At 33.9% G+C, this 19,043-nt stretch overlaps 3 protein-coding genes across 9 annotated transcripts; 1 reads left to right on the forward strand and 2 right to left on the reverse strand.

Moving 5' to 3' along the window:
* The first annotated feature begins 142 nt into the window (after positions 1-142).
* On the forward strand, positions 143-4,239 carry LOC147290096 (uncharacterized). 7 transcript variants are annotated; one of them, XR_015121344.1, is made up of 9 exons: positions 143-375; positions 525-607; positions 1,187-1,349; positions 1,667-1,776; positions 1,900-1,983; positions 2,929-3,010; positions 3,402-3,508; positions 3,727-3,807; positions 3,940-4,239. XR_015121344.1 is itself a non-coding variant. In XM_086238074.1 (8 exons), the coding sequence occupies exons 4-8, from the start codon at positions 1,721-1,723 to the stop codon at positions 4,051-4,053; spliced, it is 417 nt and encodes a 138-aa protein (XP_086094200.1). In that variant the 5' UTR covers positions 143-389; positions 525-607; positions 1,187-1,349; positions 1,667-1,720; the 3' UTR covers positions 4,054-4,239. The 7 variants fall into 7 exon arrangements, 5 of the variants coding, with proteins under 5 accessions (XP_086094200.1, XP_086094199.1, XP_086094202.1 ...); XM_086238074.1 differs by lacking the exon at positions 3,402-3,508 and having other exon boundaries at positions 143-389; XM_086238073.1 differs by lacking the exon at positions 3,402-3,508.
* Positions 4,240-5,303: 1,064 nt separating this feature from the next.
* Positions 5,304-6,023, reverse strand: LOC147290097 (uncharacterized). The gene has a single exon (XM_086234971.1). The coding sequence runs from the start codon at positions 6,021-6,023 to the stop codon at positions 5,304-5,306; it is 720 nt and encodes a 239-aa protein (XP_086091097.1).
* A 10,693-nt stretch (positions 6,024-16,716) lies between these two features.
* Positions 16,717-17,797, reverse strand: LOC147290098 (uncharacterized). The gene is made up of 2 exons (XM_086238096.1): positions 17,161-17,797; positions 16,717-17,024 (listed from the first exon to the last, which is right to left on the reverse strand). The coding sequence occupies exons 1-2, from the start codon at positions 17,773-17,775 to the stop codon at positions 16,947-16,949; spliced, it is 693 nt and encodes a 230-aa protein (XP_086094222.1). The 5' UTR covers positions 17,776-17,797; the 3' UTR covers positions 16,717-16,946.
* Positions 17,798-19,043: the final 1,246 nt, after the last annotated feature.

A 19,043-nucleotide genomic window follows, 5' to 3' on the forward strand; every position in this document is an offset into this window, starting at 1 on the left:
TAGTTTTAGACAAAACTGTTGTATTGGTTAAGTTACAAGAAAATAAAGAATTTGCGGGTCTTTGTATTTGGCCAAAAGCGGAGGCGCGCTAATGAACAGTCATCTCCTTAAGTCTAATTTGGTCAAAGCCCTCTGACTTCACCTACTTTCAGACACTCATCCCCCATTCGATTTCCATCTTTGCCGTCCTCAACTCCTCATCGCGCAGAAATCTCTCATAGCTCGATCTCTTTCCTTTTGCATTATCCAAATTTTCTCCCTCTCTATCTCTATCCTCTCTCTACGTCTATCAGTGTCTCTCTCGCTCTCTCTCCATTTCTGCTACTGACCGTTCTCGGCTAGATTTGGGAGCCCAACCAGTAAAGCTCATACAAGGTTTCGCTCTAACTGTAAAGCCCATCCCTATCTAATTATGATTTTAATGTTGGTTAGATTTTCTTGATTTAGGATTTAGGGTTTCATACAAGGAAGCTCCTCCCTATCTGATGAGGGTTTTTAATGTTTATTTGATTTTCTTGATTTAGGATTTAGGGTTTCATACAAGGAAGCTCCTCTATGAAAAGCATAATTTCTCTTTTCGTCAGTTCTTTTCTTTTGTTCAATTTCGGTGAGTTCTTCAACTGGGTACCTGTAATTTTTCCTTATATTCACTTTTATATGATGAGTTTTCTCTTTCTTTTAAGTTTGAGATTTCTATCTTTTCTTACATTTTGATGCATCTCTCCCACCTCCCACCTACATACCCATTCTGATTTTTTTTTTTTAAATCTGTGGTAATACTTGAGTTGGTGAATATTGTGTCTATGTATCTGTGAGAGAGAGAGAGAGAATGGAGAGGGTGGTATAACCATCAAAGTTTGTTTAAGAAATTAATAAAGGATGTGTTTCTATGAGCAAAGAAAAAACAATGCCATTCTAAAATCTCAAATTAAGCTAGACTCTTTATCCAATTATGTTTTTAGAGGACTTGGTAATTTTCTTTGTTCTGCTTATTTTGTGCTTTTAGAGTAGTTTGTAATCTCTAATGACTAATCTATTCTTTTGAATACTTGTTCTACTAGTTTTGTGCTTAATAATTTACTTTAATTTTCCATTACTTGAATCTCACTCTAGGCAAAATCTAAGAGAAAAAAAAAATTAATTAGTATATAGGTGTTTTTCATTAATGAGTTATACATGGATGCAGAAAATGTTGTTGTGGGAGATGCAGGCTATTCATCTTGAAGCTCATGTTGAACAGATGTTTGATGGTTTGGATGATGCAGATGGTGCAGAGGATGTACCCTTTGATGAGCTCGTGGGCATGCAAGGACCTGTGTTTCATTTAATTAGTTGAAAATGCATTCACTGTAAGTTGGTTGTCACTGATTTCCCCTGCCCCCCTCCTTTTAATTTATGGTTGCTGATATATTGTTTCTCAGGTTTTACAGTCTTTTCCTAGTTGCTCTCCCTGTAATCTTTATCTTTTGTTCTTATATTTTTACCAGTCTCTATTTGTATTTTTAATGAAAGAAATTTTCTTATTTATGTAATTAATATTAACGTGTTGAGTGAATGAGGGACCCAAGTTTTGTTTGAACTTCTAAATTTATCATGTTTTTCCAGCATATAAGTTGTTGTTATATATTGTTAATATATTTGTTTTCCTTTCTCTCCTTGTTTTTAGATCCATCTGTTGCTTTATTACATCATCTTGGACAGCAATTGAAGCATGTGACTAATGTTAATCTCTTTGATGCTAAGGCTTTGGAATCGATCAAATCAACCAGTTTATATGTAAGCTCTTGACCTTTTTTGTTTCTTGCTATACATTTTGTTAGGGGTACTTTGATATATCATAGATTCTTGCTTTATCTTAGTCAAACCCAAGTTTGTTATTGCTGCAATTCATTGTTGCAGAATACATCTACTCGATCACTTTTTAGTGTTGGGAATAGGATTCTGGATGACAACATTGAGAGAAATAATGGCAATGTACCTCATGTATGGCAGTAAGAGGATACATGGATCCGATACTGTTGAAGCCTTCATGAATCCATGCACATTTATAATTTAATTCCTTGTTCTCTGCTGTACATTTTATTTTGTATCCTTCATTAATCACTATTGGAATTTTAAATGGACCTGTTTGAAGCCTCAGGTCTTTTATTAGTGACATGACTAGGAAAAAAGGAGAAAAAATGGCTGAACAGGTCTCTTTCAGATTGTTCTTGGTTGCAATTCATTCTATGTCTTCTGCTTTTTTGTATTTTATAACTTCTTTTCTCTTTTATTAATTTTCTGCTTCTATAGAATGGGGAAACTAAATACATAATGTAGTTATATAATTTTTTTCTTTCTTAAATTATATATGGTTTGGCAAGGTGGTTATCTTTCTCAATTGCTTTCTCCTTAACAATATTGTAGAAATATGTTTGTAGAAACATTTCTGTTGGGCCTCTAACAGTTGCTAACATCTGTAAATCTCTTGAAGAAAATTATTAAATGGCTTGTACATGAGTAGGAGTCTTGAAGATGTAATTTTTTTAATCAATGTGTTCCGTTGACCTAGGAATTGTATGTTCTCTGGGTCCTAAGGTTGGTAGTCGATAACCAGGTGGTAATAAAAGAGGAAAATGGATTGTACATACATCAGATGGCCAATATTTTAGTTCTTTGGTAGTTGTACTGCTTTCCACCATTTAACAATTATTTTATAGTGTTTCCATGGTCTATGTGGCTTTCATGTTAAAGGTTAGCCCTGTCATTAGCTGCTAACTTATTTTAGTTTGTCTGCAGAGTTCCTAAGTAGAGCTTTACATTTAGTGTAGTGTGTAGTGCGAAAATCTTGGTATTTAGAAATGGAAGTTCCAATTTTATGTTTTACTAACTAACCATTTTGGTCAATATATTGTCTATTGATTCTATGTCCATTTTGTCTGCTCGTAGAATTTTGTTTTCAAACCTAGCTTATTACCTCAAGAGGGAAAAGCAGAAGGCTTTAGAGAATATGGAAAGAACTTCAGCTCAGGTATGGTTATCCATATTTCTGACAGAGTTATGCTTAGTGCATGCTTAGGCTTTGGAATGCATAGTTTTAGTAATTATTGTACTAAATCTTTGGTAAATCTTAGGTTATCCATATCTCTAGCATCACTATTTTTATTTATTTAGCTTTCAATTAAATATTTGGTAAATCTTTTCTTGACATTTTTGAAATTGTAATAAACCATCCATTGCTGTTTAAAGGGTGTTTTCCTTCTCAAATGACTCATAAAGAATTTTAACAAAAAGAGATTGTACGTGAAAGACTTGACTTGACTTGACTTTCAAAAAGGTTTTTATGTAAGCTTTGATGTATATATATGGACAATTGGAATGTGCATATATTGATGGTTTTGTTTATCCTTACAAATGGAAAGGATGCTGAAGAAGGGAGATGGCCAGAAAGTGGTTCTGGATGGTTATTGATTTTACAAGAGAGGATCATTCACAAGCTGTGCTTTTTGTGTGTGTCAGTTCTTGACAAGTAAATATATACATATGCCTTTTAATAAACCCCCCTTTTATAGGCATAATATATCTGCATCAGCTAATTGGCCCATGGATGATGGCCTTCAGTTTCTATGCTCATTGTAGGAAATGGGAAATTGTGAAATAAACTTACAAAGTTTTGTAAGCATAATGATTATGTGATGAAAAACTCATAGTTGTAGCAAACTTACATTATTAACAATTGACATGCAGGAACTTGAAAGGCAATCAATTATGAGGCTTTGTTTCAAATGCTCTTTTGGAAAGATCAGAAGCTGGATTACTTGTACAGAGGTACACCTTCCCATCTCAAAATATTTAAATGTCACATTTTATGGTTGCAGATAGAAGCTCAAAATGTGTTTTTATTTTCACAGATTTTGATTTTTCTTTAATTAATGAGTCCATTTGCCTATTTTTCTGTAGGGATTCAAAGACGGGAGGAGCTCAAAATGCTTTGGTTGTCGGTCCATCTACACCAAAGGCACAATGAGTAGTCTCTTGCTCTCTCAGTTTATTATTCTCTTATTATCTTCATGAAAGGTCTTTGGAGGCAACAATGGTTTCTCATGTTTTTATTTTATCTATGTTGTACATGTATTGACTTGGTCATTTGGGGCAGCAAGACATTTTATTTTGTGAGGGAGGAGAGTAGTATACATGTATTTCTTTGATACATTATGACTTTGTACATTGAAAAGGTTGAAAATATTATTGATTACTTTGTATCTAGATGTTAACAAGTAAATAATACAACAGATTCTCTATCAAAAGTGTTGTATGTACCTTTGATTTATAATGGTTCAATATCAGAAATCATTGTCTAATCCATAAGCATACCACGAAATCCTTAAAAAATTGTTGTACTAAATAACTTCATGCAACAGTTTCCAACACAAAATCGATGTATCAAAGAATTATATACATCTAAACAAACTTGAAATAAATAGGCCACACAACGGTTATATACTAAAAACCGATGTTCTTAATAACTTTATGCAACGGTTTATTATTAACACCGTTGTATGAAAAAGCTATAGACATGACAATTGCATGTTTATGAATACCATACACAACGGTTTATAGCAATACATTGTTGTCTTGAAGGGTATTTTAGCTCGAGTTTCTACTTAAAATAGTTGTAAAATACATATGTTTAGTAATCATAACCGTTGTCTAAATTGCTTTTACACATCTGTCTTTAAGGATAAACCGATGTATAAGTTAGTGCTCAACAACAGTTTTCTCTAAACTATTGGTTTTGAGGGTGTATATACAACGGTTTTACACCTAAAACCGTTGTGTTAATGTCATCAACACAACGGGAAAAAACCGTTATCTAGTTGTACCCCAATAGACGTCGGTCGATTAGACGACGGTATTTAGGAACACTAGACAACGGTTTTTACCCGTTGTCAATTAGCTTTTTTGTAGTAGTGAATCTTTAGAGGGGTATGGTAAAAATAAAAATAAAAAAACTTTAGAGGCTGCCATTGACGATCAAGGTGAGTTTTAATTTGGCCGGGGCTGTTTGTCACATTATTCGATATGAGAGAGCGTGAAAGAGCAACAAAAAGGTTTAGAAGTTTAAAACCCAAAGCCAAAAGTATCTCATCACTAGTCATTTAAGCAAAGCAGAGAGGATATATCCTCCAAAACTAATTAACATAAATGTAAAACAAAATAACACCAATTCCAAAACAAATATGCATCTAAAAGAAGCTTCTGAGTGCGTGTCGATCCTCCTAGCTAGTAGAAGTTGAAGGGCAAATTAAATTTCGATTTTCAATCTAGTTCCCGAGGAAAACTTTTGTGAGAACTGAGTTTGACTCCAATGATGCCTTAAGCAATTTCACACCCTCATCCATGCCAAGAGGAACCACCTTCTCTTCAAGAGCACCTAGATCAACCTTGAACCTGTGGAAAAGAGCTACAGAGGACATGGTAGACATAGGCTTCACTTTTAGATCATCCATTATCATGTACGTAACAACTTCTTCGACATACCCTCTAGCGCCGGAAGTTTCCACCTCAGTATCCCGCGGAGCAACATAAATTGTCCGTTGGCTCATGCTCTGAGAGCACGACGGACATAAGGCTCTAGGGTCATCAGTTATATATTGGCCAGTCTCATTATTTTTGCGCATGTTGTAGTGGCGATGCATGGTGTAGCAGCCGATATCTGAACACGTGTACATAATCTTTACAGCATTTGAGGTTGATTGGGCATTAGTTAACAAACCTAGGGTATTAGGTTCAACTGGTTCTCTGAGTTTTAGCAGGATGTCTTTGAAATCGGGTTGCATGTATGTAGGACTAATATCTTCAATACTCTCATAAAGATTGACTAAGCTACCAGCCATGCCATCCTTAGAGAGCAACCTAATGAGATTTCCAATGGGAAGATATAGAAAAGTTAAGAGAAAGTTCACAGAGTCCTTACCCGCTTCAGCAAACAAGACTCTTTGAGTCTTTGTATCAATCAGAAGCTTCAAACTAGAGGTTGCCATTGAGGATGTGAGTGTTGATTTGGAGGATATGCACAACTGTGATCGAGAGTACGTACTTGATTGATGCCAAAAATTGGAAAAACGGTTTAGGGACTAAAACCCTAATTAGAGAAGATTACTATTGGATTTGCACTACTCACAAATCTCACTAAAAGATTTTGCATCCTAGAATTGGAGAATTGTTGTCTATTTAAAGGAGAGAGTTATGAGAGGATTTCTCCCCTTGTGACTAGGATTCCTGTGAAAACATCTAGAATCACTAGTTGACTTATTCTTTCTTTTCCTCCAAGTAACCCGATATAATTTTTTGTTTGGCCACTAAGTAACCCGATATAATAAATACCTATAAATCGGTAATTACCCCTGTTGAGTCCATATAAATATTGGACAACATCAAACAAAATGGGGAGACAAGGGCATCAGCATGGTGTCTAGCCCATCATGATTATTGGACTCACTGGTTCTGGCCCAGGTTTTGGACTGAGCTTTGGTCATCGCATTAATGTTTTTGTTTCTTTCGTATAATAATTAATTTTTTCTTTTTTCATTTTATAACTAAATTTTTTGAAAAGTATAATACTAAAAATAAAAATAGTTAATGGATAGATATTAGTAAGCACACATAGAGTTTCAAACTCACAGGAGCATAAGAAAAATTGAAATTCAAATGGTCATTCCGTTGTATTTACCCGCCACATAAATCACCAAAATGACAATGTTAAATAAAACGCACACTCTTCAAAAATAAAATTTCATGAAAGATTCCCCTAATTAATTAAGATTTAATTATATCTGGTCAATTAATGTTGTGGGAGAAACTCCTTCTTGATAACCATCTTTAATTTTAATGATGGGGGTGAGATTTCGTGGCTTACACCCAATCTATTCTTGCATGGCCAGTTAACGTTCCATTTCAGTTACATAGATTCAAAATAGGGTTCTTCAGATATGGCAACAATTTGAGGGAGGACATAAGAGATTCATCAAAACAACAAAGCACAGAAAAATTACAAATTCCACTTCAAAAACAATCATATCCCACGCATGTGCTCCAAAATAACATTTCCACTGGAATCAGACAAAAAAGCCTAAATCTTCATCATGCAGCTTTCTCTTCATGGAACACATGCATTGAAACCAAAGATTGCCAAGATGCCTTCAACAAACTTATATCCTGAAAGAAAAACCAATACATGATCATTTAGGATGACATATAGAACAATGTAAATATGATTTCAGACCTCAGATGTCTGAGTGAACATTCACAGTTCACCAAGTTGAGAGAAATGTAATATATGATTAATTTAGACCTCTTGCATGCCAAGAGAACCAAACTTCTCTTCGAGCTCTCCAACATGCTTAACACTGAGCTTGTTGAGCATAGTGCAATGCTCGAAATGGTAGACATGGGTTTCACTTCCAAGTTGTCCATGATCATGTATTTAACAACTTCCTTGACATACCTTCTTCATAGAGGGATTGGTTTGCTTTATGCTGGACTGCTTCCAATTGTTAAGTTGTTGAAATGCTTTTTTATTGTGGTATGATAAGGTCAATTCGTTTTACTTCTGGATCATATCTGTTTCATGACAGTATTCATTTTCTTTTTTCAAAATGATATGCCTGTTACGTACCTATGATGATCTTTAGAGAATTAGAGGTTTGGTGATCTTTTGTGTTAATGGCCATTAGCGTTGTTATTTCCATGTGTGATTGAGTTGTTATGGTCATTTTGGATCTATCATGTCTTAATGCTTCTCTCTTTTCTTGCTGTAGGTTTTATGTTCAACAGAGACATTTGCAATGGGGGTTAATGCACCAGCTAGAACGGTGAGTTGTGTTGGCTGTTTTACGAAAATTGTAGTTATAATTTCTGCTACAATATAAAGCATATTGGTGACCAACCAAAAAATATCAAGAATTTTGGTGTTATTTTTTTGGTACAAATTCTGTATTTCTGAGTTCTTTTGTTGAATAAGGTTTTTACTCGTAATAGTTTAAATTGGTTCAAGTACCTGCAAATGTGGTGATTGAAGCATTCATTTCTCTAGTTTGAGGCTAGTTTAGTCAATGCTTCTATTTTGACTTCTTATAACATGATCAGTATGGCTTCTTTAATCTACAACGAGAAAGAACATATATATATGGTCTATGGCACCTGTATGTATTATAATTTTCCACAAAGCTACTTCATGTCCTGTACTAGTTGTGGTTTGTTTGTACCAATGGCAGGCCGTACGGGGAGAAGAGGATCGACTTGACAAAATTTGTACAGTTATTGTAATGTGCCGAGATGAAATATTCCTAGATCGAACAGAGGGATTTGTAGCATGTCACAGTTGGAAGTGCAACCAGGGATTGCAGATAATAATATTTTTCAAAAATTTTAGTCTCAGTCCAAACTGTAGGAGCTAAATGTAAAGCATACAGCTTTGGATAACTAGAAAGGTCCTATATATACTTTGAGACAAATTGTAAACTTTACTTAATCTGACATGGAAAACGCATTCCAATCCAAAACAGCAGAGAAGATCCTCCAAAACTTACATAAATGTAAATCAAAATAATACAACCAAGTCCAAAACAAATATGCATCTAAGAGAAGCTTCAGAGTTCTAAACAAAAATAAACCAAAAAGAGAAGCTAATTCAGAGTGTCCAGCAGCAGTTGACGGGCAAATTAAGTTTCGATTTAATTTAATGGTCCTTTCCTCGATTCCAAGGAAAACTTTTGTGAGAACTGATTTTGACTCGAATGATGCCTTAAGCAATTTCACACCCTAAAAACAAGCTGAACAACTAATGGTCATTCTCAATATGTAAAATTCTCAAGGAACGACTTGGGATGCCTTAAGGAACGACTTGGGATGCCTTAAGGAACGACTTGAGAAACTCTAGGATAGGATTTGGGAAACGTCAGAACCTGACTTGGAATGTCACTAGGTACAATTTGAAATGCATAAAGGGTATTCACATTTAAAATCTCTTGAATTACGAACTAAAATTCTCAAAGAACGACTTGCGATGATCTAAGGAACGACTTAAGATTTCCTAAGGAACGGTTTGAGAAACTCTAGGATATGACTTGGGAACCGTAAAAACATGACTTGGAATGTCACTATGTACAATTTGAAATGCACCAATGGTTTAAACATTTAAAATCCTTCCAGTTACGGACTAAAATTCTCAAGAAGCGACTTATGATGCCCTAAGGACGACTTCAAATGCTCTAAGGAACGACTTGAGAAACTCTAGGGTTTGATTTGGAAACCGTCAAAACATGACTTGAAATGTCACTAAGTACAATTTGAAATGCATCAAAGGTATAAATATTTAAAATCACTCGAATTACGAACTAAAATTTTCAAGGAACGATTTGTGATGTCCGAAGGAACGACTTCGATGCCCTAAAGAACGACTTGAGAAATTCTAGGGTATAACTTGGAACTATCAAAACATGACTTGTAATTTTAATAGATACAATTTGAAATGCACCAAGGGTTTAAACATTTAAAATCTTTTCAGTTACGAACCGAAATTCTCAAGGAACGACTTGAAATGCCCTAAAAAATGACTTCAGAAACTCTAGGGTATGACTTGGGAAACGTCATACTCTAAAAAATGACTTCAGAAACTCTAGAGTATGACTTGGAAAATGTCACACCCTTCGTATCAATCAGAAGTTTCAAATTGACAGTACCACAAAGCTAGAGGTTGTCATTGACGAGAAGTGAGTATTAATTTGAGGATATGCAAAAACTTGATACGAGCCTTTTAAAGATTATTAACTTAAGAAGATATCCGCAATAAATGTCATTAATAGATTTAAAGATTATATTCTTTAATTGAAACAAATAAAGAAATGGTGCTCTTTAAGAAAGGTAGGTGGTTCATCTTTGCATACAAGAGGTCCTGATTCAAACAAAAGTTGGCTACAAAACAAGGGGAGGGGAGAGTCCAGAACAACACAACCCAAACTCTGATTAACCCCAAGAGTTTTAGTTTTTTTTTTATTGGTTAACTGCTCAATAGGGAAAAGCTACACAGCTATTTTTTATTTTATTTTAGAGTATATGCAAATTAGTTGGATTTCAATGCTCATATCAAGTTAGATTCAAGCCTGGTTGCACTTCCAACTATGACATGCTTCAAAAACCCTCTCTTCTAGGATTTCATCACAGCACATAATTGCAATAACTGTACCAATTTTGTCAAGTCCTCTTCTCCCCGTACGGCCTGCCATTTGGTACAACTAACTTGCTCGAAATGGTAGACATGAGTTTCACTTCCAAGTTATCCATGATCATGTATGTAACAACTCCCTTGACATACCCTCCCTCTGTCACTGTCGACGTTGCTTCAGCGGGTCATGTGTAGCAACATAAGACGCTTTGTAAGACATGGGTTTTCTGCACTCTGTGCAATTAGCTCCAGGACCATCGGACACACAATAGCCACTGCATACAATTACAACATACATTTCAAAATTATTTTTTAATCTCTCTTCAATTACCAGTATGTGATTTTTTCTTAACTCACCGACTATAAATAAAACTAAAAAAAGAAACCATGCACCGACTATAAATGACTGATGAGAGCTAGCTTAATTACTGACTAGAGCTGATTACTCCTACAGTCTACATTCTACAATTGATTATAAGTTTATAACTACTATACATGCATGCGGATGCATTCCTCCCTACGGAGGTGGGTCCTCCGCCGTTTCCATACATCAAATGGGATTACCGATACCAATTACATTTTAAGTTCATTGACTTTAGGTACTAAATTATAAAGTTTTTTCATTTCAACTACTAAAACATTTATGTCATTTCACTTTAGATACTAAATTTCAGTTTAGATACCAACTTTAAAAAACATAGTTATATCGAACTGTGATTGTCTAACAGTCATAACTTTTTTATTGATTTGTTGTTTTTTCAATATTTGCAAGGCTTAAACTTTAATGTTTAGTCTTTGGTTATAAGACTTCATCCCCCAAAACCTAAATTAAAAGTATGAAACCCTTAAAAATTTTGATTTTTTATAAATTTTAAATAGTCACAACTGTAACTGTTCGACAATTACAATTGTAACTGTTCGACAGTCACAACTATATAACAAACTGATTTGTGACCTAATCCAAAATGTTTTACTTTAGGTTAGTACCTAAAAAAAAAAAAAATTAGTGTCTTACTGCTTTACTAAAAAACTATTGATATTTAGTATTTAATCCTAATTTTCTATTATATTTTTTTGTCAAGGGTTCGAATAAAAAAATAAAAAAAATTAGAATTTAGTCATTTTAACATTTCTTATTTAAAAAAAAAACTTTATAACTTATTTTTTTCAGATAAAGTCATTATTTTTCTAAATAAAGTTCTTTGACTATTGTCTTGTCAAAAAAATATGTCATTATTATTATTTTTTTTTTTAGAGTATAGAGTGCGGGTTCACCTCATACATTTTTAGGATATAAAATGAGGTTTGTGGATACTGCATGTTAGGTTTTAACTGAGATTTTGGACGGAGGCTAAAATCTCAGTTAAAACTTAATATAAAACCGACAAATTAGAATTTGAGGAAAGAGTAAAAATACAATGCCGATTGTCGAACACTCGAAAATGGCCGCTAAACGCTTGGCGCCTGATATGTGTGAAAAAAAAAAAATATAAACTAATAAACTAATATAATGTAATATAAAATAGTTACAATATTATTACACTCTAGTTAAAATTTTAAAAGTCATCAGATTTTAGTCATTAACGTAATATTCATTTACCATATGAATATTACCATACACGCATTAGACCGTTAGACCAAATCTTTAATATGCATTGTTTTGGGCTTCACTTTCTGTCTTTGTTTGGGCCTTCTTTTTGCTTTTAAACTATATTCTGTGCATTTGGGCCTGTCTGTTTGTTTGTTTGATACATTTTTGGAGTAGTTAACAAAGCTCTTTACAGCCCAAAAGAAAAAGCACAGACTGGCTCAATCTCAGAGCCACGGGACTCGTTTAGTAACTCGCTAGTTTTTGTTCTAGGGCCTTTGGCCCTCCAGGACACCCCAAAAAAAAAAAAAAACAAGCCACGGGATTCAGCATTGGGCCCACATCCATTATCTTCTTTTTTTCAAAATGATGAAGATCTCTTTCAAAACTCAAAAGGTGAAAGTGTGATACTAGGATTTTTTTTCTTTTTTTTTTTTAAAGAAAAAGCAAAACACTCCCAATTTTTTTTTGGGTTCGAAACAGTTCCACTTTATTAAAAGTTACCAACAAGAAAGTAAAAGAACTCCACTTTATTAAAAGTTAGTTAGGACCAGAAAGCAAAAAAACCCTACTTTATCAAAAGCCACGCTGCCACAGGATTCAGCATCGGCCCAAATCCATTATTTTTTTTTGAAGCAATTTTGCTCATCTCTTTTAATTTAGATGTATGCTTATTTTCTATATAAAATATTGTCATGTATTTAAAAAATTAACTATAAGTTAATATATTATATTTAATTATTTCTGATATTATAATAATGAGAGAGAAAAATACTTTTTTATTTTTACCCTTATTTTTTATTACTCAAATTTTTTTTTCACTTTTTTATTACCCATTAATTTTTCTTTTCTCTTTTATTTAATTATTTCGAATAATTTTTGCTTCTTTTGTTTTTTTGCTCTTCTCCAGTACGCCTCTAGTACCCAAAAACCACATCCATTTAATAATTTTTACTCTTCTCCAGTACGCCTCCAGTACCCAAAAACCCATATCCAATTTTTTGGGTCTTCTCCTGTATACACCTTTATCTAGTTTTTTAATTAATTAAAAAAATATTCCAACAACACCTTTTTTTTTTTTCCTAAGAATTCTTCTTTCTTGTCTCATACATGACCATTTCAAATCAAACAAATTCTTAAGCCAATACAAGGTGTTGTAGCATTTGAAGAGAGAAGAATTGCAATGACTTAATTTTTTTTTAAATCATGTAACTTTTTATTGGATTTTCTATGTATGTAAATGAGTTGTTTTAGATTTTTTTTGGGCCAACATTTTAAATTAAACTTTACAAATGAGTTTTTTGTTCGAATTGCAAATGTGTTGTTGGAATATTTTATTTTTAATTAATTAAAAAAATAGATAAAGGTATATACAGGAGAAGACCCAAAAAAATGGATGTGATTTTTTGGGTACTAGAGAAGAGCAAAAAAAAAATTATTAAATGGATATGATTTTTTGAATACTGGAGGCGTGCTGGAGAAGAGCAAAAAAACAAAAGAAACAAAAATTATTATAAATAATTAAATAAAAGAGAAAAGAGAAATTAATGGATGATAAAAAAGTGGAAAAAAGTTGAGTGATAAAAGATAAGGGTAAAAATAGAAAAGAGTTGTCAAATTATTTTTCTCTCTCATCATTATAATATCAGAAATAATTAAATATAATAAATTAATTCATGATTAGTTTTTTAAACACATGACAGCATTTAAGATGAGAGGTGAGCATACACCTGAGTTAAAGAAGATGAGCAAAACTACACTTATCTTTTTTTTTTTTTTACCAAATGATGAAGATCTCTTTCAAAAGGTGATACTAGGATTTTTTTTTTTTAAAAAAGAAAAAAGAAAAAGCAAAACAATCCCAATTTTTTTTTTGTCCGAAACAGTTCCCACTTTATTAAAAGTTAGGACAAGAAGGACAGTACTTGACTACTTTGGTCACCCTTGGGGTAATCCAACATTATCCCTATCTCAAATTTCGGCAATATTAGTATATGATCGGAATCGTTCACTTTTTAGATAACTTATTAAAAATTATTTTTATAAAAAATTAAATCAATAAAAAATCATTTGGTTATATAACTGTTATCAATTAAATATAAAAAATTGATGATTTCTAATTAAAGAGTGATTTTTTTATCCAACTGTTAATTTTTTTATTTAATCGATAACAGTTATATAACTAAATAATTTTTGATTGAGTTGGCCTTTTACAAAAATGATCTATAATAGATAATTTAAAAAATAAATAATTCTGATAATATGTTGGTATTATCAAAACTATGATTTTGAAAGGTAGAATGACCTTAGGTACCCCAGGTCACCCAAGTATTGTCCGGACAATTGGACAAGAAAGTAAAAGAACTCCACTTTATTAAAAGTTACTTAGGACCAGAAAGCAAAAGAACCCCACTTTATCAAAAGTAGGGAAAAGAAAGCAAAAGAATCCAACTTTATTTTAAGTCTGGATTAGCAAACACGACAAGGTGCCTAAGATTTAGATTCCATGTAATAGTGAATGTAGCAAAAATATTTTGACCAAAAAAAATGTAGCAAAAATATCAGACCGCAAACAGTAAGACCAGATCTGGAACTGAAGCTACTCCAGTCCTCCACCACCCAAATCAGCCTGTGGACAAGTAGATGCTGCTTAATTTCTTGCCAAGGAAGACTTTTGTGAGAACTGACTTTGACCCCAACGATGCCTTAAGCAATTTCACACCCTAAAAAACAACCAAAACAACAATAATCATCATTTTCAATATATATAATGGCACTAGCATTCTCTCGAGAAAAAACTAATAATATGACACTATACTTAATTATACACGTTGTCATTTGGGAGAATTTGTAACACTACATTGGCATGTCCGGCGGCGATTTTACTATGTCACACAATAATTCTTTTCATATTCAAATTCATTCAACAACATATTACTTATAAGACTTAAAATCCGCTTTACCCCTTAAGTTATAAGCTTGTCCCACTTTATTTCTTGGAACATTTCTTTTTTTATTTTACCACTCACAATTTTTTTTCGCTCCCACTTAACATTTTTTCGTTAACTCTATTAATCAGTCCGTCAATTTTGATGACATGGCATTAGCATTTTTGTCTTTTCATCTATTTAAAAAAAAAATTAAAATTTTAAAATCTCTCCACTCCCTTCCACCCAGCACCACTCCCCTCCCCGCCCCCACCTCTCTCCCCCCCAACCCAACCAACCCAGCCTCTCCCCGTCCCCACCTCTTGCCCCCCCAACCCAGCCCCTCCCCTCCCCTCCCTTCCCCTCCACCATTGGGCATGGCAGATCTGCCATTACCAACTACCCACCTACCTTGAATTACCATGATCAATTCTTGGTGTCAATGTTCTAACCCAAAGAAAAAAGCAATAACTTTTTATCAATGTAAACATTATTAATAAAAACATTTGTAGCCCAGAAAAAGAAAATTGAGCTTGTAGAATTGAAACATAAAGATCAAAATATTTCAATCAAACCGAAATGCAACAATAAAAGAATCCACGTACAGCCATTTCTTTTATCATTGTAATATATGAAGTGGTACTTCATTAATTTTTTTTATTTTTTGATAAAGAGAAAGGATTGAATTCGTATATTGATTTTAGTAGTTTCAATTAATTTTACGGTGGCAGCCATGGTTTTTCAGGGTTTTGAAAGAGATGAGAGATAAACTGAATTTTGGGGTATTCCAAGAAGGAAAAAGGAGTAGAGAGTGATTAATTTTGATCTTTCATGAGGACCAATCTCTATGTCAAGAGATTTTTGGGTTTCAATGGATTTATGAGTGCTGGAATAGATGGGGGAGAAGTTCAAATCTGGGTTTTAGAGAGAGAATACCAAAAAAGAGGAGAAGGCAGATCTGCCATTCCCAGCCCCCAACCCTCCCTCTGCCACAACTCCTTCCCCCACCCAGCATGCCCTTCCCCCCACCCCCGCCGTGGCGCCGCCACACCCAATTTCCCTACCCTGTCCCAACCCACCCTCTTCCCCTCACCCAAGCCCGACCCACCCCCAGAAACCCACATCTGTCCTCCCTTCCTCCCACCGGCAATGAAGAAGATAGTGGTTTGAGGTGGGGGATGCTCCGGTGCGAGAGGGAAGGGAGGAAGATAGAGAAATTTTTTTTTAAATGATTCAGTTTTTTAAAATATTTAACTTTTTTATTATTTTTTTATGTATGTGGCAGTTTACATATGGTATAGGTAGCTAATTAGGGTCGAAATGGACGAAACAAAAGTGAAAAGATAAAATACCTCTGTCAAGTCATCAAAATTAACGAATTTACGGAGAAAGTTGAAGGAAAAGAGTTAATGGGACATAAAAGGAGTTATGAGTGATAAAATGAAAAAAAAAAAAAAAAAATATTTTTAGAAAGTAAAGTGAGACAAGCTTATAACTTCAGGGATAAAACGGATTTTAAGCCTACTTATAAAACAAAATCAAAAAGGTTTCCCTAATAATTTAATTTTATCTGAATAATTAATGGTGTGGGACAAACTCGATCATCGTTGAAAACCATTTTTAATATTTTAATGAAGGGAGACAGCAAAAATGGTCCACAATACATAGATAATTAACATATTTCGCGGTTACACCCAGTCTCTTCTTGCATGGCTAGTTAAGAATTCTCAGCACTTGTTCCATTGCAGTCAATGATTGGAAGGATCGAGGACAAAATCCCCAACAACTAGAATATGTTAGCCGAAATGCCGAATCTATGCGAGCTGAGTCATCACGATTCACAATCACACCTTAACACTTTGTTCTCTGTTGAAGACTCGACATATATCTATTTTAAGAGTACGTTGTTAAATCATCCTATATGAGTATATAGCAACGCACATATGTATTGGCTAGCTAAGAGTACTCATCAACCATTTATATACTCCCATCAAAATAGATATTAGAAATTTCCAAGTATGGACAACGTACATTCCATTTCAGTTACATATATAGATCCAAAATAAGGTTCTTCAGATACGGCAACAATTTGAGAGAGGACATAAGACTCAAAACAACAAAGCACAACAAAATTACGTACTAATTCCACTTCAAAAACAAATATATTCCACGCATGTGCTCCAAAATAACATATCCACTGAATCAGACACAAAATCCTAAATCTTCATCATGCAGCTTTCTTCCCAAGGAAAACATTGGTGAGAACCGAACTCGATTGCAAAGATTCCTTCAACAAACTTAAACCCTGAAAGAAAAAACAATAAACGATCATTTAGGATAACATATAGAACAGTGTATATGCATCCTCAGATCGATGTCTGAGTGAACATTAACATTTACAGTTCACCAAGTTGAGAGAAATGTAATATTTGATTTCAGACCTCTTGCATGCCAAGAGCAACCACCTTCTCTTCGAGTGCTCCAACATCCTTAACACTGAACTTGTTGAGCATAGCAATGCTCGAAATGGTAGACATGGGCTTCACTTCCAAGTTGTCCATGATCATGTATGTAACAACTCCCTTGACATACCCTCCCTCGCTGGACGTTCCTCCAGTGGGTGCAGGTGGAGCAACATAAGTCTTTTGGTCGGACATGGTGCGTGCGCAAGATGGACAAACAGCATTAGACCCATCGGACACATAGCTTTGATCATATCTACAAGCATAGAAAACCTTAGCACTAGAGCTTTCATTGGTCAGCAAATGAAGGATGTTAGCACCAGCAACAGCTGACTTGGGTTTCAGCAGGGAGTCCTTGTTAAGGTTGGGTTGCAAGTACGTGTCATTGAGATCTTCAACACTCTCATAGAGTTTGCCTAAGCAACCAACCATGCCGTCCTTTGAGAGGAGCTTAACGACAGTGCTAACAGGCAAAGAAAGAAGGGTGAAAAGGAAATCAACAACCTCTTTGCTTGCTTCGGCAAATAGGACTTTTTGACCCTTTGTGTCGATTAGGAGCTTCAAACTCACACTAGTGTTGTTGGAGGTTGCCATATTGACGTAGTGAAGACTGAGGAAGAGGATAGCTAGCTTAGGCATGTCCCTTAAAATTGAAGACTATTTATAGGCTTACTGGAAATTCTTAATTAATTTTAATATTATTCAACTTGAACATCACCTTTAATGGAATTTGAAAATTACAATAAAATCATAAAACTACCACTCAAAACGTTGCTAAATTCAAAAGCGAAGAAGGTGGAGGGCCAAGTAATGAATTGCTTATATCTTGGGAGTTGGGTCCTGGGTCAGCCATCCAGTACAGAGTGTCAAGTAATACCCATATATATGGGGAATAGAAACAGAGTACGTTCAACAGATAGAGTAAATGAAGGACAAGATAATTAATTAATTGCCCATATATATTTGCTTTTCGTTGCTGAAGCCTGAAGGTCAAGGTAATGTGTATTTGGTCAAGATAATGTGTATTTACTATCTACAAGCCTACAACTTACATTATCATTATCTGGTTATCAATTTATCAATTATTAACCTATTTGCTTTATTTGCTATATTTCCTAATTCGTTTTGTTTCTTCATATTATATATATATATATAGTTAATTTGGTCAAGAAAGAGACTGGGGAGAAGGAAGATAGCTCGGCATGTAAGTCTTGTATAAAGACCTATATAGGAACTCAAAGACGACCTTAAAATTAAAAAAATACCACAAATATTTGCTAAGTTTAACAATGGAAATTAATGTGTGCACACGCATAGGGGTTTCAAGTAATGAGCAGATTAATTATCTCATCCTCATCTACACATTTGAATTCAAGAGATAAAGCTAATGATCAGATCAACTCTATCGATCTTAATTATCATCAAGCTCGGGTTCAATGAATAGATCAAGTTCCAGCTGTTAGATGATATATATTAGCTATATATATATATGTTAATAATACAAGACAAATTTGGAAAATTAACCCAAATTTAAGTCAATTAAAAAAAATTTTGTTTTAATTTTAAAAATTTAGTGCTCGAACTTTTGGGTCAAAATTTTAAAATTTTGAAAAAAGATTAAAATTCAGCTTTAATAAAAACCAAATATGGTTAGTTTTCTAAATTTCTCATAATACAATAATAAATGCATCATATCAATTCTTCCACTCAAACACTTCTCTCTTTCATATTCTTTATCGAGAACAGAATGGTCATGGATGAAGTTGAAAGAGAGTAGTTTTGCTCACCCTATTTAACTAAGGTGTATGCTCACCTCCCATCTAAAATACTGTCATGTGTTTAAAAAACTAATCATGAGTTAA

The sequence above is a fragment of the Dryas octopetala genome, chromosome 3 (assembly GCF_963921425.1).
Source record: "Dryas octopetala chromosome 3, drDryOcto1.1, whole genome shotgun sequence".
In the NCBI taxonomy this organism is placed as follows: domain Eukaryota; kingdom Viridiplantae; phylum Streptophyta; class Magnoliopsida; order Rosales; family Rosaceae; genus Dryas; species Dryas octopetala.